This window comes from Balaenoptera acutorostrata, chromosome 3 (assembly GCF_949987535.1).
Source record: "Balaenoptera acutorostrata chromosome 3, mBalAcu1.1, whole genome shotgun sequence".
Classification (NCBI taxonomy): Eukaryota; Metazoa; Chordata; class Mammalia; order Artiodactyla; family Balaenopteridae; genus Balaenoptera; species Balaenoptera acutorostrata.
This window is the reverse complement of record NC_080066.1, coordinates 13,975,335-13,998,817: the sequence shown is the minus strand read 5'-3', so window position 1 is coordinate 13,998,817 and position 23,483 is coordinate 13,975,335. Positions and strand designations below refer to the sequence as shown.

Sequence of the window (23,483 nt, the reverse complement as noted above, 5' to 3'; positions counted from 1 at the left end):
GGTGGCTGTTTCCTTTCCCATGTTAGGGAAGTTTTTGACTTTAATCTCTTCAAATATTTTCTCTGGCCCTTTCTCTCTCTCTTCTCCTTCTGGGACCCCTATAATGTGAATGTTGTTGTGTTTAATGTTGTCCCAGAGGTCTCTTAGGCTGTCTTCATTTCTTTTCATTCTTTTTTCTTTATTCTGTTCCGCAGCAGTGAATTCCACCATTCTGTCTTCCAGGTCACTTATCCGTTCTTCTGCCTCAGTTATTCTGCTATTGATTCCTTCTAGTGTAGTTTTCATTTCAGTTATTGTACTGTTCATCTCTGTTTGTTGTTTAATTCTTCTAGGTCTTTGTTAAACATTTCTTGCATCTTCTCGATCTCTGCCTCCATTCTTTTTCCGAGGTCCTGGATCATCTTCACTATCATTATTCTGAATTCTTTTTCTGGAACGTTGCGTATCTCCACTTCATTCAATTGTTTTTCTGGGGTTTTATCTTGTTCCTTCATCTGGTATATAGCTGTCTGCCTTTTCATCTTGTCTTTCTGTGAATGTTGTTTTTGTTCCACAGGCTGCAGGATTGTAGTTCTTGTTGCTTCTGCCGTCTGCCCTCTGGTGGATGAGGCTATCTAAGAGGCTTGTGCAAGTTTCCTGATGGGAGGGACTGGTGGTGGGTAGAGCTGACTGTTGCTCTGGTGGGCAGAGCTCAGTAAAACTTTAATCCACTTGACTGTTGATGGGTGTGGCTGGGTTCCCTCCCTGTTGGTTGTTTGGCCTGAGGCGACCCAACACTGGAGCCTGCCTGGGCTCTTTGGTGGGGCTAATGACAGACTCTGGGAGGGCTCACGTCAAGGAGTACTTCCCAGAAATTGTGCTGTCAGTGTCCTTGTCCCCACGGTGAGCCACACCCCCCCCGACCCCCCCGCCCCCAGCCTCTGCAGGACACCCTCCAACACTAGCAGGTAGATCTGGTTCAGTCTCCCCTGGGGTCACTGCTCCTTCCCCTGGGTCCCGATGCGCACACTACTTCGTGTGTGCCCTCCAAGAGTGGAGTCTGTTTCCCCCAGTCCTGCCAAAGTCCTGCAATCAATTCCCACTAGGCTTCAAAATCTGATTCTCTAGGAATTCCTCCTCCCGTTGCCGGACCCCCAGGTTGGGAAGCCTGATGTGGGGCTCAGAACCTTCACTCCAGTGGGTGGACTTCTGTGGTATAAGTGTTCTCCAGTTTGTGAGTCACCCACCCACCAGTTATGGGATTTGATTTTACTGTGATTGTGCCCCTCCTACCGTCTCATTGTGGCTTCTCCTTTGTCTTTGGATGTGGCGTATCTTTTTTGGTGAGTTCCAGTGTCTTCCTGTCAATGATTGTCCAGCAGCTAGTTGTGATTCTGGTGTTCTCGCAAGAGGGAGTGAGAGCATGTCCTTCTACTCTGCCATCTTGGTTCCTCCTCCCACCTATATTTTTATACTTCATCTTAGCTAAGTGTTTCTATAGACAAAATCACACCATGTACATATTCCTGCCATTGTAGATTCATGATATTAGCCTTGAGTGATATTTAAATTGCTTCGCAATGCTAGTACACATCTCTAGGAAGCTCTTAATTTTTGCCATGATTGTTCATTTTTTAACTCTTCCTCCCCTTTCCCCATCCCCAGTATATTAGATGTCTTTGCCTCTTACTCCCAGAAAAACCTTGATCTTCTCTTAACTCAGTTCTGCAACCTACTTGATTTGTGTCCATCTTCTTTTCCTTCTCTCTAGTCCTGCCTACAATCAAAGGCTAATCCTTACTTGTGGTCTGGATCTCATCTATCCTTTTTTGCCCTCTCAGAGACCTTGCCATTTTAGTTTCCTTACCATCTCTTTCACTATCATTTATCTTTGCCCATCTACATCTAAACATGCTCTAGTCTTTTCCTCTTGAAAAAAACACCAAAAAACCCAAACTCTTTAATCCCACATTCCTATTTGTGTGCCTAAACCTCGGACTGTTTTCCCCACACTCCCTTGTTTAAGATCTTCTCGTACTTCCTCATTGAGAGAATTCATGTCTGCTATCAATTCTGGACACAATTGTAGCCGTTATATCTTAAGTTATTACTCTTCTTATTCTTTCTATTCTTGAGGAATTTTTTTAAGATTTTCATCTGTCTTTCATGTCCCTTACCCTCTCTTTTATAATTTCCACTTCTTAATCTCTCTGTGCTATATCTGTGTAATTTCTTTAGCTCTTTTTTGTTCACTCATCATTTCTTTAGCTCTATTAATTAATTGTTTCTATTTAGTGAATGTGTTTTTAAATTTTAGGAATTCTTTGTTGTTTTTTTTTAATGGACCTGGTCTGGTTTTGTTTTTCTTTCTTGTTTTTTAAGAGTGTTCAGCACTTTCCTCACATCTAAAAATATTTTTTTATTTTGAAACAGTGTCAAACTTATAGAAAAATTGCAGATATAGAGAACTTTATTTTCCTCAACCATTTGAGAGTAAGTTACAGTCATAGTGCTCCATCAGCCCTGAATACCTAAGTATTTCTTACAAACAAGGATATTCTCCTACAAAATCATTGTACAGCTATCAAGAACAGGAAATTAATATCACCATATTACTAGCATCTAGTCTTTAGACACCATCTGAGTTTTGACAGCTGCCTTAATTTTTGAGGATTATAGGCCAGTTATTTTGGATTTGTTTTTTTTTAAGTTGCTAGGTTCAGGCTATTTGTTTTATTTTATTTATTTATTTATTTTGTTGGCCGCACCACGTGGCATGCAGGGATCTTAGTTCCCGACCAGGGATCCAACCCGTGCCCCCTGTGGTGGAAGCGTGGATTCTTAACCACTGGACCACCAGGGAAGACCCAGGGTTATATATTTTAGAAGTGATCTTTCCATTGCATTTTGTCACATTGCATGTAATGAGACTTTTCCAATGAAAAGGTTTTCTTTCCCCCTTATAATTAGTATTTTGTGGAATAAACTGTGAGACTATGTAAATATTGCATTCCTCATCAAACTTTCAGTTTATTTCAGTATGGACTTATGGATTTGTATGGGTTATAATCGATTTGTTGTGATGCTCAGATTGTTCACAATTAGCCATTGGGAGCCCTTTAAGCTGACTCCATGTCCTTTTGATATGTCCCCACTATTCTTTTAATGCTTCCTTACTTTCTGACACTGCAAGTATATTAGTTTTCTCTTGCTGCTGTACCAAATTACCACAAATATTAGCAGCTTAAAAACAGACAAATTTCTTAGTGCACAGTCAGAAGTCTGGGTTGGGTAAGTTGGTTTCTCTGCTTAGATTCTCACAAGGCTGAAATCACGGTGCTGACCAACTCTTAATGTCAGGAGACTCTGGGAACAACCCGCTTCCAAGCTCATTCAGGTTGTTGGTGGAATCCAGTTCTCTCCTTGGAGTGGTAGAACCAAGGTCACCATTTCTGGTCAATTAAGGGCCTCCCTTAGCTCCTAGAGGCTTCTCTCCCATCCTTGCACATGTGTCCCTATATCTTAGAGCCAGAAAAGGTGATGATTTGAATCCTTTTCACACCTAGAATCTCTCTTGACATCCCCTTCTGCCGCATTTCTCTTGCTTTCTCTTCTGCATCTCCCACTGACTCTTCTGCCCTTCTTTGGTTTTTAAGGGCTCATTCAATTACACTGGGCCCACCCTCATATTCAGAATAATCCACCTATTTTAAGGTCAGCTGATTAGTACCTTAATTCAATCTGCCAAGTGCCTTCAGAGCAGTACCTAGATTAGTGTTTGATTGAATAACCAGGAGATGGGACACATGGGAAATTCTGCTTACCAGAGAAGGATATCCCAGGTTCTTCTTTTTTATATAGAATGTTGTTCCTTTCTCATATTTTTGATTTCTTCTCTTAGGTTCTTAATCATTTAAAATCTTTATCTCATAATCTTTATTTGCTGTTTCTATTTTCTAAGGTTCTTAGAAGATAGTCAAATCTTAATGTCCGCTAACTTGTGATCAAGGGGATTGTTCTTTCCATGTTTTCTAATTTTGGATTGCAAACTCATTTTCTAGCCTGGGTTGAGGATATATCCCTTCAAAGAGGTTTTGCATTTGCTTCTGCTATATATTCAAGTGACGGTACTGCCTGACCCCTTCTTATGTTGATTCAGTACTTGGGATTTACCAGACCAGGCAGATGGTGTAAGTTCAGACCCAAAACCTATTTGAAGGCAAGGCTGTGGCTGTAAATTGTCAAGGCAGATCTTCCATCCTCTATCCAAAGCTCAGATCAAATTGGACAAACTTCCTTATTTTATTTTTCTCCCTGTGTATGCTCTGATTTTGGGGTTTTGTGTTTTGTGGGGGTCTTTGGGGGGTGGAGTGGAGAAGGGATGGGTTAGTTTTCCCCTAAAAGTGTAGCCATGGGAAAGTCTAAACTATATAAACAAGGTCTCATCAATTTCAGCTTTCCCTCCATTGGAGACCCAAGGTTTTATCTCTTTTCCTTGTGGTGGGCATTAAAGCCAAAGCTCCTAGGTTCCTGACATAGGCTGGCTGCTTTAGGGCAGCTGTTAAAGCCTTTCCTCTTTATTTGGACCCCTAATTTTTTTTGTGTGGGTTTAGCTATTCACATTTAGGTACTTTTAATTAGGAAGGTTTTTAGGTTGTCGAGTCTGCCTTGTTGCCAGAAACAGAAATTCCCCCATTGATTAATTGATTTTTTAAAACCACTTCGTATTGGCTTCTGCAACTACTACTCCACTCAGGTCAGGAATAGCTTTCACATTGTCAAGTCCAGTGAGTATTTTTCAGTTTTCTTCTTACATGACCATCTTATATCACTTCCCCTTCTCTTCTTTTTCCACTTCCCCTAACTTGGTTGTCCTACTGTTTTGACCATTTCTTTTTAGTTTTTTGTGACTTCTCCTTTATCCTGATTTGGTGTTGAAATTCCTTGGGGCTCACTCCTGAGCCTCTGCTTTGCTCACTCCATAATTCTTACCAAATTTAAGTTACTTAAAATCTTTTGTGTAAAGTATTGCAATAACTACCTAACTTATCTCCCTGATTCTACTCTTCTGTTGTCTTTTAAGGCATTGTTCACTTTGTATTCAAAGTGATCTCTTAAAAATATTATTCTGATCATGTCACTCTCTTGGTTAAGACGCTTTAATAGCTTTCCATTACTACAAAATTGGAAAGTCCTTTATGGCCTGCAAGGTTTTACCTGAGCTGACTCTTGGGCTGGATTCTAGCTTCTTTTTTTTTTTAGTTCCCCAACCAGGGATCAAACCGGCACCTCCTGCAGTGGAAGCTTGGAGTGGGTCCTAATCCCCCTACAGTGGTCCTAACCACTGGACCACCGGGGGAAGTCCCTAGCTTCATTATGAGCATCTTGTTTCTTTGTTTATTATGCCACAGTGGCTGTGTCCATTAGGGTCCATTGTACGTAAGTCACAGAAGTAGGTTCTGTCGAATGTAAGCAAAAAGTAATTTATTGGATATATACAGTTATTTTAGAGAATTAATAGAAAAACCTTATTCTAAAACTTTTGGAGGAGAGAAATAAGGGTAGTTTAAAGGGCGAGGTGAACAAGAACTAATAGACTCCTAATATTATTACCATTAGACTAACTTAGGTCTGATCATTCTCGGCCCTTATGAGCATGCATTCAAGGTGTAATTTCCCAGCAGAGATGGTTCGCCTGAGATTGGGTTACATGTTCATCCCTGGGCCAGGAGTGCATGAAGTGGAGGAGGGGTACTTCCCTAATAGAAAATAGGGTGCTATTTGGAAAAGAAATGGGAAAGAGGTCTAGGCAAGTAAAATTAGAACTTCCCCTAAGGACTTCCTTTTAGTTTATGTGTCACTTTACAAAGGCCTACCCTTTACTGCAAATTTTTCTTTTCTTTTTCTTTTTCTTTTTTTTTTTTGGTACTGCTAATCTTAAGTTACCCCTCGTATTCTGTCATAGCACATTCTACTTTTTCATCATAGCACTAATATTTGTGTGATTATTTAACGTGTGACTCCTTCACTTTAAGCTCCACGAGTGCAAGGATGGTATCTGTTTTCTTCTTTGTAGCATCTTTAGCAGCAAGTATTGTATCTGGGCATATTAGGTGCATAAATATTTGTAGAATATTGTAAAATCAGGTCAACTGTGCAGTATTCAATTGATATCAAAATGATATTCAAAACATTTAAAAATATTTAAAAATGAAATCAAAATATGTATGGTAAGTGTAAGAGTATTAAAAATTCTTTGTCCAGTATATAGGCAACTGTGTAGAGCAAAACCATAAACTCTGCACCAAAAAGTTTGAAAATATATAAAAATATTAACAGTCTTTGTGGTTGATTTTTTTTCCTACTTTCCCATCTACTTAAAATTCTTAATAATGAGTATGTGTTGTTTTTACGGGTAAATTCAAAAGAAACAACATGTAATGAACAAAATTGGGATTGATGCAAAATACCTTACTCTGTCTACCAAATATAGCTTATCAAGTTTAGGTGATTCTAACTTCTAGATGCACTTCAGACACATCTTTCTTCATGGTCAGTTCTACTGCTATTTTCAGAGGATCATAATCTTTCATCTAGTTTATGGAATAGCCTCTTAAATGATCTTTCTGTTTCCACTCTTCCTCCTTTCTATTCATTTGCTACATAGCAGTTAGAGGGATGATATTTTAAAAATCCAGTTCTCACTATTCGTCTTTATTGTCTTCCCATTGATCTTTTTAAAAAATACTTATTTATTTATTTTTGGCTGCGTTGGGTCTTTGTTGCTGTGCACGGGCTTTTCTCTAGTTGCAGAGAGCGGGGGCTACTCTTTGTTGCAGTGCGCGGGCTTCTCATTGTGGTGGCTTCTCCTGTTGCGGAGCATGGGCTGTAGGCACGCAGGCTTCAGTAGTTGTGGCGTGTGGGCTCTAGAGTGCAGGCTCAATAGTTGTGGCACACGGGCTTAGTTGCTCTGCGGCATGTGGGATCTTCCCGGACCAGGGCTCGAACCCATGTCCCCTGCATTGGCAGGCGGATTCTTAACCACTGCACCACCAGGGAAGTCCCCTTCCTATGATCTTACATAAATTCTAAACACCTCTACCTGGCTTACAAGGTCCTGTGAGATCTACTCCTTCCGCTCTCTAACCTTGTCTTCTACCACTCTCTCCACTATACTTTAGCCATATTACCTTTTTTTTTAACTTGTCTTTTGAACGAGCTTTTCTGCTTCATTCTTTGTTCAGTTAACAACTACATACCTAACCTTTAGGTCTTGTTATATCATTTTTCAGACAGATCTTTTCTGCTTCTTAATTTTTCACTCTCATTATACCCTTTCTCTTCCATCATATAGCATCTGCCGCAATTTATAGTCATGTTTGTTTTTTTAAAAAATATTTATTTATTTACTTATTTATTTGGTTGCTCTGGGTCTTAGTTGCTGCCGGCAGGCTCCTTAGTTGCAGCTCGTGGGCTCCTTAGTTGCGGCCTTCATGTGGGATCTAGTTCCCTGAACAGGGATCAAACCCCGGTCCCCTGCATTGGGAGCACGGAGTCTTGACCAGGGAAGTCCCATGTGTTTGTTTTGATGTTTGCCTCCCTAATTGTATATTCTTGGAGAACAGAGATCTTTTCTGTCTTGTTCCCTACTTTATTCCCTGCTCCTAGCACAGTGCCTGTCTTTTAGTACATATGAAATAAATATTTCTTGGGTGGATGGATAAATGAATCAGTTTGTTACTGCCATTCTCTGTATCCATTCTGCATCTTTGTTTCTTTTGTTTGTTTGTTTGTTTTTCATTTCATTCTTTTTTTAAATTTTTTTATTGAAATATAGTTGATTTACAGTGTCTTTATTATAAAACATCCCATTGTCGTGAGTAAAAAATGGGGACTGTTTGTGCTGAGACTCCAGTTCTTAAAAGTACCTGTGAAGGTGGCCTAGTTCGTTCACAGCATGATAAATTTGCTAGAGTGCACACGTGTGCACACACATTTGCACACACATGCACACTTGCCTCAAATGAGCAGCCTAGAAACAGAAAAGACAAACCAAGACTGCTAGTCTACACAACTTATGAAACAATAACAATAGCCTCTAAGTGTCTAGTGTGTGCCAGGCATTTAATCCTTACAACCCAATCAAGGACAAGGTGTTCTCATGAACCCCACTTCACCTCTTTTTTTGTTTTTTAAAATAGATTCATGTATGTATGTACGTATGTATGTATGGCTGCATTGGGTCTTCGCTGCTGCATGTGGGCTTTCTCTACCGGCAGCAAGCAGGGGCTACTCTTCGCTGTGCTGCGTGGGCCTCTCATTGCCGTGGCTTCTCTTGTTGCGGATCACGGGCTCTAGGCGTGCGGGCTTCAGTAGTTGTGGCATGCGGTCTTAAATAGTTGTGGCACGCAGGCTTCAGTAATTGTGGCTCGCGGACTCTAGAGCGCAGACTCAGTAGTTGTGGCTCACGGGCCCAGTTGCTCCGTGGCATGTGGGATCCTCCCAGACCAGGGCTCGAATCCGTGTCCCCTGCATTGGCAGGCGGATTCTTAACCGCTGTGCCACCAGGGAAGCCCCCCACTTCACCTTTAAGGAAAGAAGCTTAGGAAAGTTAAGTTGCTTGACCAAAGTCACGCAGCTGATCTCAGGTCCAAATGAGCCCAACCCTGCAAGTTTATTACTAAGCTATACTGCCTTGCCAAATAGAATTTACTCACTGAATACTGAATGATAATAATAAATATGTATTGCAAATCTAGTATGCCTGGCACTGCTCTAAGTACAATACTGGGAATAAGGCAGTGAACAAAGCGGACTCCCATCCTCATGGAGAGTACATTGCAGAGGGACATGGGAAAGACAGTGAACAAAAGGAATAAGGAAAACATGCAGGATGATAAATGTGATAATGAGTGTGGAGAAAAATGAAGCAGGGGAGTACCTGGGGGCAGTGAGGGGGTTGCAGAACTCAGTAGGGTGGTCAAGGAAGGCCTCTCTGAGAAGGTGCCGTTTGAGCCGAGACCTGAAGGGTACAGAGGCGTCTGTGAGGAACCCAAGGAAACCTCGGGCAGAGGAGGAGACGCAAGCACGGTCTGTCTGGCATACCCTGATGCTAAGAATCCCAGAAGGGGAGCCTTTTTCAGGACAGCTGCACATTATACCTGCGCTGCTTCTCTCCCTCGGGCGCCTGTGGGTGGGTGAGCAGGTCTCCGGCCTCACCGTCACCACACGTGTGACGGCTGACCCTGGCTGGTCCTAAGCCGGGGCCTCCTCTTTCTCCAGTTCCATTTGCCAGAATTCATTCCACACGAGGAGCGCTCCTCCTGACACTGCTCATTCCACACGTCCTCCCACGCTTGGTCACACACAGGTAAAAATGTGGTCATGCACCTTTGTTTGCCCATTGGATTAACAAAGATCTAAAGACTAGATAAAATCTAGTATGAGGTAGAAAACAGGCACTTGGTCTCTGCTGGTGGAGTGTGTAAACCAGTACAACTACCGTGAACGGCAGGTGCACAATACTGTATCCTGAACAGGTGAATTTGAGGGTATTTTCCTTGAGCTTGTGCATTGCAGGATTCAGTTCTATTTAATTAGATGAATGTCACCTGATTTAGATTAAAATAGCATATAACTTGTAAAAGATGAAAATAGAGTGAAGTTAAATAGAAAGCAGGTACAGAACAATCTAAGGAGGATTATTTGCCTTGTGAAAAAGGATCTAGAGGTCTTAGTGAACGGTTAATGCCGTACCATCATACCTGAGGTATGAGGGAGTTGAGGTGAGCCAGTGATCCTCATTTGCAGGAAAAGATTTAGAATTCCATGCTTTCCTGACTTGATAGGAAAGGAAAATTTTGATTTGTTCTATTTTATTACAGTAACCTGAGTACCAGTTTCAGAGTGTGATTGCTGCATTTTTAGCTGTGCAGTTTCCCATTTAAGATCAAGCTAATGCAGTATAAAAACAGACTTAAGTTTAGAGATTGAAGATCTTCAAACACACCACAGTTTTGCTTCTCAGTATTATACTTTCATGATATATTATTGCATGTGGTAATGGTATTTGCAGTTTTCAAAGTGTAGTACGGACATTAGAGGACCTGACAATTCAAATACTGTACTTCCCTGACTTAAAGATAAATTTTTAACTAGAGCACTAACTCTAAAATAGCTATAGCTACCACTTATGGCAACTTACTGTGTATTAGGCACTGTTAGAGCCTTTACATGGGTATTCTCAAAAACCTTTAAGGTAGCTATTATCTTGGTTTTTAGAAAAGAACAGTATGGAGGCTCACAAAGTTTAAGATCGCAGGGTTGGGAGAGCCAGGACGTTTGTCTCAGTCAAAAACTTGTCCTGTTGTGATGTCCTCTTGTGATTTCAGCCTACTGCCTCCAGCTCACTTTTGTCTTTTAGTGTTGGGAATTGGAGATTCCACATATAGTATGCTTTTCGACATTAAAAAAAAATCAGCACTCTACCTTTTAAGGTACTTTGAAAAAGCTGAGTTCAAGTACTTCTCTCTGGAACTCTTCCACCCCAGTCTCTTCCTCTGAACTTAAGTCTTTTTTTGTATCATATGTCCTTCTTATGGTATTTAGCATTTCCCTCCTGTATCATAGTAGCTTGGGAGTACTTATTAGCTCTGCTGTGAGACTATAAGTTCTTTGAAGGATGAATTCCTTTCTGTTCTTTACTATCTTCATTGCCTTTTTAAAAATTACTATTAGAACCTCAGTAAGTATTTGTTGAAAGAACTATGGGGTAAACAACTTAAAACAATTTTTTTTTCTCACCTACGTGCCTGTCCTTTGGAATGTAGGTTTATAAATATTCACTGCATTTATGTGCTCTTTTCTGTCCTCCACAGCCAAACTTCTTAAAAGAGTTATCTTGCCAAAATTTCTTGTTACTTTTCATGACTTCTTTTTCTGGCTTTACCTTAAATGACCAATAGAATCATTTGACCTTTTCCTTTGAAATTCTCTTAGGTGGTTTCTAAGATTCTCTCTCTTTGTTTCCTTATTTTGTTCTTTGTGGTCCGTCTTTCTTTGTCTACCCTTTAAATGGTAATGTTCCCTAGGTCCTGTCTTTAGTCCTCTTCTCTTGAGCACACCGAGAACTTCCCTGGTTGATCTCAATTTTCCTTGCCTTGCCTTTGACCGGCTTCCATATCACAGGTTTTTAATCAAATACTTTCAGGAGCTAGGTAGGTAACATAAATGAGTGACGAAGAGGTGAAGCATAAGGAATGGTGGGACTCTGGTGGATTAAAGAATCAATGCCCTGTCCAGGGCTCCAGCGGATTGTTGCTGTTTCAGAATATAGTATCCAGTGTTGACAGAGCTTCAGGTTTTTCAGGAGAAATTAGAAATCTAGACTTTTTAATATGAAATTTCCATATTTCGAAATATGAACTAGTTAGCAAGCCAACAATAAGCCTTTTTGAGTTTTCACATTTACTTATTCTATCTTTGTCATCCTTCTAAGACTCCTGATTTGTATCTCCAGACCTGATTTTTCTGCTGAGCTTCAGGCTCATCCCATTCTGTTTTAGATGATCTAGGAGTTTTGTGTCCCACAGGCATCTCAAAGACTGTGATGATCAACCTCAACCTCAAACATGTAATTAGGAAGTGGTTTCAGTTGTAAAGTCACATGGCTATGAGTTTGACTCTTGGTTCTACCATCTACTAGGTCACTAAAGAAATTAGTTTATTTCTTCAAACTTCTGTTTTCTCTTATGTAAAATGGGAGTAATATTTACTTCATTGGTCTGTTGTCCTAGCACAGTGACCTACACATAGTAACAAGTGCTGGATACTCTCAGTTGCTGTTTCTACTTCAGTGAATGTTACCACTCTCACAATCACTTACTGGTGTTTAAGAGTCATTTTTGACTCTTCCCTCTTTTTTATTCTTCAGATCTAGTTAGTTACCAGTCCTATGAATGTTACCTTTCTAATGTCTCATTACTGCTGTTACCTTAGGTTTGTTTTTTTAAAATATTATTTTTGCTCATCAGTATCATTGTAGCAGCCCTTAACAGCTTTCTCAGTCTCTGTTTAAATCCCCTCCCCAATCTGTTCTCAGCCTTGTGCCAGTGATTTATTTATGTTTTGCTGAAACACCAATCTGATCACACCAAACTTCTGCTTATAATACTTTGGTGGCTTCCTATTGTCTCTAAGTTTTTAACTTTTAACATTTTAACTTTTAATGTTCTGCTTGATTTGATTCCTGCTTATTTTTTAGCCTCATTTCTTGCTTAAGCTACATGGATGGCACTTATAAGTTCTTAGAATCTACGTGGCTCTGTGGCACATGTTTCTTCCTCAGAATGCCCTTCACCTCTGTCCTGCAGCTCCTTTAGAAATTAGCTTTAAAGGCACCCATCTCTCCCAGTTCGCTTTTTGACCCCATCCTCTCTCACTCCAGGTCTGGGTTAGATACCCCTCTTTATGCACTCATAGCCTCCCAAGGATATCTCTATCATAGTACTCTTCACGGTCTTTTGTAATTGTCTCTTTTTTCCACTAAGCTTCTTGAAGGCGGAGACCACATATCTTGAATGGCTTTGTATCTCTAGGGCTTAGAATAATGTCTGGCAAACGGTGAGCTCTCAGATGTTTGTGGAATGAATGTATTTGTTAAGTGGATAAATTATCTTTATTCTGGAGAAATTGTAGATATAAAAAGGATCTTAGGAGACTCAATTATAGTTGTAAGGCCTTTAAAAATGTCCCAATTTTTGTATTCCCCTTGTTTGAAGATTATAGGTACTTTTATTTATTATGAATCAGTAATATTTATATTCTTTAGAACAAAGTAAATTTTACTGTTGATATAAATAACTAATTATTGTTGCCTTCAAGCACTGTGTGTTCTCAAAAAATTTTTTTGACTGTAGCCTACTTAGGTTCTTCTTTTCTGCTTTCCTCTTGTTTATAGTGTCAAGTTCTTAAGATCTTATTCGCTCCCACCCCCCGCAGAGCCCTGGTTTGTTGTAAGATTTCTCAGCTTGCATCGCTGTTGACTCTGTGGGCCAGATACTTCTTAGTCGTGAGGAGCTGCCCTGTGCGCTGTGCGGTGTTGAGCAGCATCCCTGCCGTCACCTACTAGATGCCAGTAGCACCTCCTAGTTTTGACAACCAAAAATGTGTCCAGACATTGTCAGATGTCTCCTGTGAAGCAGGATCACCCCTGGTTCAGGACCCCACTGGTTTATAGAGATGCCTGTCTCTTAACCTTGATCCTCAAAGAGCCTTTCCTTCTCTGTGGACTCTTCGTTATCAGCATAAGAGCATGATCTCCCATCTTGAAAAAAAAAAAAAAACCCACCAAACACTTTTTAAAGTAACTCCTTGTTTCTTCTTAACTTTCGCTCATTTTCTCTTTCTGTCCTCTGTCCATCCACTTTTCTAGAGTGAATTGCTTCTACTCTTTCTTTCTGGCTTTTTACCCCTGTGGTGCTACTGAAAATGCTTTCAAATCTCTTTCCTCTTTCCCTGTGTTCTCTGAAGTGAATGCTACTACCACCTAGCTTTCCACGTCACCGTCATCTCTTAATCCTCTGTTCCCTGGCCACCCCGACTGCTACTCAGATGCCCCATTCGGTCAGTCATAAAGCCCTGTTTATTCTACCTCCTGAGGATCTATAGAACCCACCTGTATTCTCTATTCTCACTGCTCTGTCCCGCCAGTGGCGTCAGGCTCTTTGTTGTTCTCGGAATATCAAGTCTAGTCCTGTTCCATTTTATTTTCTACTCTGTAACGTGGATGACCTTTCTAAAACAAAGTCTCTTCCCATTTCAGACCTTTTCAATCATGAGTGCTGGGGCTCTAGTATCTGTATTTTTGAAAGGCTTACCAAGTGATTTTTATACAACTCTAATTTCTTCATTCTCCTATTTCAGAAACATGTCACTGCTCTTAGGAATTCCTAAAACCCTTATTATTATTTTTACAAAGCACTTCCTGATGTGATCTCTGTCTCTTAACAAATCATCTTTGACGTATAAAAAATGTGTTAGTTTCTTTAAGACAAGTGCTTTATGAAAAGTCAGTATTTATACATTTAGTTACTGTTTTTTTTTTTTTTTTATAGTTTTTAATACTTTATTTATTTATTTATTTATGACTGTGTTGGGTCTCTTAGTTTTCGTGTGAGGGCTTTCTCTAGTTGCGGCAAGTGGGGGCCACTCTTCATCGCGGTGCGGGGGCCGCTCTTCATCGCGGTGCGCGGGCCTTTCACTATCGCGGCCCCTCCCGTTGCGGGGCACAGGCTCCAGACGCGCAGGCTCAGTAATTGTGGCTCACGGGCCCAGTTGCTCCGTGGCATGTGGGATCTTCCCAGACCAGGGCTCGAACCCGTGTCCCCTGCATTGGCAGGCAGACTCTCAGCCACTGCGCCACCAGGGAAGCCCCCAGTTACTGTTTTTTTTGACATCAATAAAATTTATCATTGTGGGAGGGATCAGGAGGAAATGTGGGTATTCTAACTTATCGATTAATGTTGTGTGTCTGTGACAAATTTGACTGCTAAATTATAAAATATTTAAATAAGGTTTTTTTCTTGTAGGTATTTATAGCAGCAGTGATGTAGCAGTATCATTTCCAAATGTAGCATCTGGCTCAGGATCGAGTACTCCTGTCTCCAGTTCTCATTTACCTCAGCAACCTTCTGGGCATTTACAGCAAGTGGGAGCACTCTCCCCATCTGCTGGGTCTTCTGCACCCTCTGCTGTTGCTACAACTCAGGTAAATTATTACAGTGTTACAAAGTAACATGTACATCCGTTTGTCTTTGTTTTTTTTTTTTAAACATCTTTATTGGAGTATAATTGCTTTACAATGGTGTGTTAGTTTCTGCTGTATAACAAAGTGAATCAGCTATACATATTCATGTATCCCCATATCTCCTCCCTCTTGCGTCTCCCTCCCACCCTCCCTATCCCACCCCTCTAGGTGGTCACAAAGCACCGAGCTGATCTCCCTGTGCTATGCGGCTGCTTCCCACTAGCTATCTATTTACATTTGGTAGTGTATATATGTTCATGCCACTCTCTCACTTTGTCCCAGTTTACCCTCCCCCCCTCCCCCCTCTCCGTGTCCTCAAGTCCATTCTCTACGTCTGCGTCTTTATTCCTGTCCTGCCCCTAGGTTCTTCAGAACCTTTTTTTTTAGATTCCATATATATGTGTTAGCATACAGCATTTGTTTTTCTCTTTCTGACTTACTTCACTCTGTATGACAGACTCTAGGTCCATCCACCTCACTACAAATAGCTCAATTTTGTTTCTTTTTATGGCTGAGTAATATTCCATTGTATATATGTGCCACATCTTCTTTATCCATTCATCTGTCGATGGACACTTAGGTAGCTTCCATGTCCTGGCTATTGTAAATAGAGCTGTGATGAACATTGTGGTACATGTCTCTTTGAATTATGGTCTTCTCAGGGTATATGCCCAGTAGTGGGATTGCTGGGTCATATGGTAGTTCTACTTTTAGTTTTTTAAGGAACCTCTATACTGTTCTCCATAGTGGCTATATCAATTTACATTCCCACCAACAGTGCAAGAGGGTTCCCTTTTCTCCACACCCTCTCCAGCATTTATTGTTTGTAGATTTTTTGATGATGGTCATTCTGACCGGTGTGAGGTGATACCTCATTATAGTTTTGATTTGCATTTCTCTGATCATTAGTGATGTTGAGCATCTTTTCATGTGTTTGTTAGCAATCTGTATATCTTCTTTGGGGAAATGTCTATTTAGGTCTTCTGCCCATTTTTGGATTGGGTTGTTTGTTTTCTTGATACTGAGCTGCATGAGCTGCTTGTATATTTTGGAGATTAATCCTTTGTCAGTTGCTTCGTTTGCAAATGAAAGTAAGTTAGATTATAGGGGAGATAAATGAAATAGGGCTTCCTATAGGAATTTATAAAATATCTCAACCTGTATTGACACGAGTGGAAATAATACACATTTTTACATGATATTCATGGGAGAGCACAAAAGAATATGTTGACACCAACTGATTCTTTTCAATTTCTGAGTTTCTGATTTTGTCCTAATGATGTAAAATAGTAATTTGGGGGGAGCTTTTATTCCCTCTTTTAAAAGTAGGACTTAAAAAGTATGAACCACTTTTGGACTTCTGTGGTTTAAAAAATTCCTTTCATAATTTTAAAATCACAGAAATAATATATGAATATCTGCAGTGTAAATTTTTAAAAACCAGTGAAGGAGAATATAGGATTAAGGGTGAATGATTCCTTTAAATACTTATATGGTGTTCTTTCTTATGAAAAAGAAGGAATATTTATAGTATTATAAATAATGGTGACTATGTTGGTGGTTTTGCATTTATTTATCCTTTTCCTTCATTTTAGATCTGGAACTTGATAGGTGACCTAGTCTACAGGAATGCTGTAAGAGCCAGAGTCAAACCAGAGAAATCATAATTATATAAATAGGATTGTAAATGGGCACAGCTGTGCGCGCGCACACGCACACACACGCGCACACACGCACAGACACACACGCAAACATGCACACACGCGTGCACGCGTGCACACACGCACAGACACACACACGCAAACATGCACACACACGCGCACACGTGCACACACGCACAGACACACACACACACACAAGCACACACCCTCACTCCCCATCCGCAACCCCCACGTTTCCTCAAAGGTAATAATTTAAAATTCCTAAAGTATATATATTTTTTCTTTATTTGGAATTCTTTATAATTTTATTATTTTCATTTTACCCAATGCCTCTAATAGTCTCAGAGTTTTAAGAAAATTATGACAAAGACAAATGTCTAATTATAAACAACTAGTTAAGTAGTTGTTTGTAAGTTGCTGTAAACTTATGCTTTATGTATGTGTTCATAATTTCTATTGTACGGGCCTTAGAATATATGTACACTTTTCCAGCATTTTCTGTAAGTTGTACATTCAAAGCACAGCATTAAGTTATTTTTAAAGTATGTAATGGTGTAGTGCAAACGATCACCATTATAATTAGATCAAGAATTAGAATAAACAACAGTTCAGCACAGAAAAACAATGGCATGGTTAGTGGTACTGTCTTTGAAAATGAAAGTTAACAATTTGGTGAACTTCTCAATCTGAAGAAGGGGAGTTTGACTAGTTTAGGAGAGTTCTTCTCTAGCTCATTTCACTAGCCTTGGTGAGGTATAAGCATAATGATAGGGGTTTGGGGTTAGAGAGGGTGAAAGGATAAATGAGAAAATGGCTCTTATTAATAGTTTTATCTCTTTTAATTAAGTGTAACCATATGCTGTTGATAGCTTTATATCCTTGGAAAGAGTCTCACATGAACATTTTCAGTGTGTATTTTTCTTCCCTTTCTTTCTAAAAGTCTGTTTTAATTACCCTCTGGTTAATTCCAGGCTGAATTAAGCAAAAGTCTCATTTCTTCTCATTCATTATGTTTGTGGTTTTGGGGGTTGGCTTTAGGGAGGTGGGTGGGGGAAGTGGTAGTGAAAAGAAATGTATAGTTAGAGGGAAGATTCCACTTAACATATGACTCAGCTGAAGAACAAAGAAATCACAGTTGCAAGTAATCCAGGATTCAGTCCAATTAAAATCTTCACTGTTTATCCTCTTCCCTGTTTCAGTAAGATGGGTCTCTTATAAATATGATCATCCAGTGAGACTCACATGCTGCACGCCGAGACAGCTGCATCTGTGTTTCTGTCCAGCAGTAAACACTTTCTGCCTTCAAGCCGGAGCTTATTTAGCCTGGCTTATCTGGTGCTGCTGTAGCAACCATCAGTCTCCAGGCAACTGAGGCAGGTTGACCTCTGAGTTGAACTGAGTGCAGAACTACTTCAGTTTAGCTGCCTTAGACAATAGTATTGGTGTTGAATGTGCAAAGTGTGAATTTTCTAGGCAATGTGCAAAGGAAAGGGTACAGAAATATTTAGAATAAATCGAATGTTTAGATAGAACTCCTAAAATTGTGATGCACTTGGTAATTTAATCTTCTTTCCAAAATGACAAAAGTTTATTTGTTTAACTTTCGTATAGGCCTTGTATGTTTTCAGATCATGCAATTCAGTGTGTTTAGATAATCACATCCTGGCCTTTTATTTAGAGTTTCTTTATAGGTAGTTTATTTAAAAATGAAGAGAGTAGTGCTATAAGTGTGTAAATTAAAACTATCAATATTTAAAATATAATTATAGAAGCCTTGTTACGATTATTGAGAAAACCATCACACCAGCAAGCAAATGTTTTAAAAAATATAAATCAGAGAATAGAAGTGTTAAATTTGAACGATGTGTTGACTTTCCTACTTTCCCTCCCAAAAACTTAATGAAAGTAGTAATTTTTAGTGATGGGCTTGGTGCCAGCAGGATAAAAATCCGTAGGTCATTCTTGATCTTTCTGGCCTTGGTTTTAAGTAAGATAGACAGGCCTCTTCTTTGGTTTATTTGCTGTCTTAAGGATTGTTCCCAGGCAAGTGGTCAGGGAAGTAAGATCAGGAAGAGCTAATAGAAATTAAAAACTGAAACTAGATTTGTGCCTTTAATGGGGCAAAAAGGAGACACTTTTAAAAATGTGGGGGGACAAAGTCTGATGCTTAGCAGCCCTAATTTGAAAAAAACCTTTAAAAATGTTTGATAACCTAGTTTTATATTGTTTGATGTCAAATCCTTTTGCTTTATTTGATAAAATTGTTTTTAGGCTAATTATTCCTTCACAGATATCAGCAGTATAGTTACAATTATAGTTCCTTAACATTATTGAGAGATGGAACTGCTGTCCTTGTGATGTTTTAATGATGGTGCTCTGCTCTTGTATCATGGGTAGAGGAATACATTAGTCTCTATCGGTGTGCCATTGGTTTTTCATTTTGCCTTTCAAATTCCACTGCTTCTGAGTTCTGCCTTCGTTCTGTTTTGTCTTCGGAGGAATTCTGGTGCTTTTGTTTGAAGGATCATTGCTTTAATAGAGTTTAAGACAGAATGTAATGAAAATAACTGTATTCTAATATGTCTTGCATTCTGAGTTTTGCTTTTGGATACAGTCTTCATGTAGATAATCATGGTTCCTTGTTTACTCTGTGTTACTATTATAAAAATGATATAGGTTTAAAAGTAATTTAGTTGAAGGAACTTCTAAGGTTTATTTATGTGATATTTAGTAAATGCAGATAAATTTAATTATTTTAAAGGTATAATTTAGTGACTAATGTTTTGCAGATTTCTGTGAGACTTTTACATCAAGTATCTTAACTTTGGTGTGTGTGTTGGGGAGTTGTCTTAGATATAATCCTGATTTCCTTTCAGATGATGTCTGATAGGGCACTTTGATTCTGTTTGGGAAAATGGTTCAGTTTCCCAGGCCGATTCACCTGTCTTTGGAGGAGCTCTGACTTGATTGGTCAGAACGAAAGTTTCATCTATTTTATTTTATTTTACTTTATTTTATTGTTGTATCCTGCTTATTTATTTATTTATTTATTTATTTACTTACTTATTTATTTATTTATTTTTAGGGCTGCATTGGGTCTTGCTGCACGCAGGCTTTCTCTAGTTGCGGCGAGCGGGGGCTACTCTTCGTTGCGGTGCGCAGGCTTCTCATTGCGGTGGCTTCTCTTGTTGCGGAGCACGGGCTCTAGGCACGTGGGCTTCAATAGTTGTGGTACGCCGGGCTCAGTAGTTGTGGCTTGCGGGCTCTAGAGCGCAGGCTCAGTAGTTGTGGCACACGGGCTTAGTTGCTCTGCGGCATGTGAGATCTTCCCAGACCAGGGCTCGAACCCGTGTCCTCTGCATTGGCAGACGGATTCTTAACCGCTGCACCACCAGGGAAGTCCCTGTTTTAAATAATTACATAATGACTTGTAATTTTAAGGAAGTTCACATTCTGAGCAGAATAAGTTTTTATAAGTGCTTTCTAACTTTTGGGTGATGAAGAGGTTAAGTGACATAGATCATGAGTTGTGTTGAGGGGTATCTCTTTGAAAAAACATTCTTAGGAATTTTACTGTGTCTGTTTGTGTGGCACAATGCAAAATAGCAGAAATTTGGGTCCGAAATCCTAGATTCCTGGAGCATTGCTGCTCACTAGTGTGTCTGTAGGTAGGTCTTTTATATTTGTGGATGTTGATTTTTTTTTCAATATGTGAAATGGAATACTTTTTTTTTTTTTTTTTTTTAATGAGGATCTTGAATCAGATGCGTATGTTTGATTGATTGATTGATTGATTTTGGCTGTGTTGGGTCTTCGTTTCTGTGCGAGGGCTTTCTCCAGTTGTGGCAAGCGGGGGCCACTCTTCATCGCGATGCGCGGGCCTCTCTCGTTGCGGAGCACAGGCTCCAGACGCGCAGGCTCAGCAGTTGTGGCTCACGGGCCCAGCCGCTCTGCGGCATGTGGGATCTTCCCAGGCCAGGGCTCGAACCCGTGTCCCCTGCATTAGCAGGCAGATTCTCAACCACTGCGCCACCAGGGAAGCCCTGGAATACTTTAAATACCTGTTCTACCTGCAGTACAGGTATATTCTGAAGTTCAAGCGAGAATAAGTACTTTGCAGACCATGAAGTACTTTGGAATTAATGGTTATTACACCCATTTAGTCATTTCATATACAGCTGTTGACTAAGGTCTTTTCCATTCTTAAATTATTTCAATAGCCTCTTTAGTCCTAGGGACTTAATTTCCATCCCAAAAGGTAGGTGATATATTGATTAGGTATTGACCAATTAAGAAGCCTGCTTAGAATTGGTGGTTATTCTGCACAGTCCTGTTGTTCAATCATGAGTGTTCATTGATGGTTTAACTACAATTTAATCCCTCCCACTACTTTATAAACTCAATTGTGGGGCATTTCAGCATTAGCCTAAACAATGGTTTTGAATACGTTAAGCTCCTAACAATTAGGGAGCAGTTTGGGGCATTGAATAAAGTGGAATGATGCAATTGAACCTGACAGCTTTAACAGTCAGCCTACTCATGGGACCTGAAAGTTGTTCACACATGGTTTCTTCTCTCATCACACGCTGAGTATTAAAGCCCGATGGTGGTAGCTGACACAGAAATGGGTCTGTTATCAGGATATATTTTAGAGTACAAAGTTTGGATTGAGTTGGAGAATATATGAAACTTTCTATTGTTCTCCAGTTTTTCCTGGAAACTTTTCTAGTCAAACAAATTGTGTATAAATTGTCATTAAAATATTTGAATCCTTACATTATATTTGCTGTATTGCTATGTTATTATAGAATATATAGATTAAAATATCATTGCATAATGAGACCATACTGTCCAATTTTTCTTAGGGAAATGTTTTACTCTGAAATATAGCCATGTTAATATCACAATATAATTGGCAAATTATTTTCTCTAATGAAGTTAATGGAAAAGATGGAAACCATAATAGCTTATGAAAAAAAGTTTTAAATAACAAGGTAAAGTTTGAGTGCTTGCCATCTGCCACACATTCTTCTCAGCCCTTACGTGCAGTAACTCAAGTCTCACAGTATTCTTATGAGGAAGGTACTATTTATATCTCCATTTTTACAGATGGAAATTGAAGACAGAGAGCTTTAGTGCCTCACCCAAGGTGAGATAGTTTGTCTTATGGCCGATATAGTGATAACAAGAAGTTTTTTCTTGTAAGAGTATGGATGAAGTAGGTATTTTTAAAAATAATACTGTTTAGTGAGCTGACAGTATTTCAGAAGAATGCATTTTAAAATCATGTGTCAGGGTTGGAAAGTTTGAAGAAGAAGCTACTGTGTTTTAGAGCTTGTTTGAATCATTTGACTTTAATGTTTATTGACAGGTTAATTGTGCATTTAAAAAATGCTTGCTATGACCTCTTCCTGTATGATTGAAGCATGATGTTTCATACTCACCTCTAAATGATGCATTGCAATGATACTTTCCAAAGGTGAAATTTTGATAGGTACTGTTCTTTCAAACCTAATTTTTCTTCTTTATACTTTATTTTTCTTCCTTTACCAACATTAGGGAGGGAAAAAATATTACCAAAACAATACCCACTTTTAAGTCTGATACTCAGATAATTGAGTAGATTTAGCCGCATTGTTTTCCTCTCTACTACTAACTCCTTTAGAATGAGCCAAGTGCCTAGGAGTTTGGTAGACTTACTTCACTCTACAACTAGAACTCTTTCAAAATTTCTCTGTGGTCATAAGGAGACATTTGAAATGTAAGAGGTGAACTATTAATGGGAAAATTCAAGCTGAACTCTAATTTTAATCTTGTTAATATTTTAATAGGGTATGTCAGTCTACTTAGGAAACACTAAATTTCTCTGATTTATTTTGAGTTTCACTACTCCCTTGGTGTAGGGACTTGCATATCTTTCTAGATGCTTAACATAGTAAGTTATTCTAAATTTGCTAAGGGTATTCTTTGACTCAGGTACTAAGCATATTTTGCTTCACCGTGACTTAGATTTACCTCAGTAATTATTCAGTTTATTTTTACTTTACTTGGCTTTGGGTCCATCTTGTAAAATAATTGTTACACTTAATGAGACTTTTACTAGGGTATTAGAATAGATATAACATCTTGCGTGGAAGTGGTTCCTTCAATTATTAGTCTTAGGGAGGGGAAAAAAAACCTGTCTAAGGTATCATATATTTGGAAGTGAAAGCAGAAGTTTATTAAGGCAATATGAACTTATAATTTCATAAAATATTTTTATCTTGATCTAAAACCTGTTTTTACATTTTGAGTAGATGACTTCATTTCATCAGGACACTATAAAGCCAAGTAACCAGTTTTTTGGCAGTCATATTCTTTTTTTTTTTTTTAAACGTCTTTATTGGAGTATAATTGCTTTACAGTGGTGTGTTAGTTTCTGCTGTATAACAAAGTGAATTAGCTGTATGCATACATATACCCCTATATCCCCTCCCTCTTGCGTCTCCCTCCCACCCTCCCTATCCCACCCCTCTAGGTGGTCACAAAGCACCGAGCTGATCTCCCTGTGCCATGCAGCTGCTTCCCACTAGCTAGCTATTTTTACATTTGGTAGTGTATATATGTCAATGCTACTCTTACTTCGTCCCAGCTCACCCTTCCCCCTCCCCGTGTCCTCAAGTCCATTCTCTACGTCTGTGTCTTTATACCTGTCCTATTATAAGGTATAATAGTACCTTATACCTGTCCTAGGTTCATCAGAACCATTTTTTTTTTAGATTCACATATATGTGTTAGCAGACGGTATTTGTTTTTCTCCTTCTGATCCACTTCACTCTGTATGACAGACTCTAGGTCCATCCACCTCACTACAAATAATTTCATTTCTTTTTATGGCTGAGTAATCTTCCACTGCATATATGTGCCACATCTTCTTTATCCATTCATCTGTTGATGGACACTTACATATCCTTTTTTGTTTTAGCTTCTTACTTTGAAATAATTTTTGGGTGTATAGAAAAGTTGCAAAACCAGTACAGAGTTTATGTGTATTGTGG

General features: G+C 39.3%; 1 protein-coding gene across 11 annotated transcripts in view; it reads left to right on the top strand.

Annotated features, from left to right (window-relative positions):
* MLLT10 (MLLT10 histone lysine methyltransferase DOT1L cofactor) overlaps positions 1 to 23,483 on the top strand; it is a 253,347-nt gene that overhangs the window by 209,656 nt on the left and 20,208 nt on the right. For all 11 annotated transcript variants that reach the window (XM_057543542.1, XM_057543540.1, XM_057543541.1 and 8 more), the window contains one exon: positions 14,568 to 14,746. In XM_057543542.1, the coding sequence (XP_057399525.1) occupies positions 14,568 to 14,746 (179 nt within the window). The remainder of the gene's footprint in view (positions 1 to 14,567; positions 14,747 to 23,483) is intronic.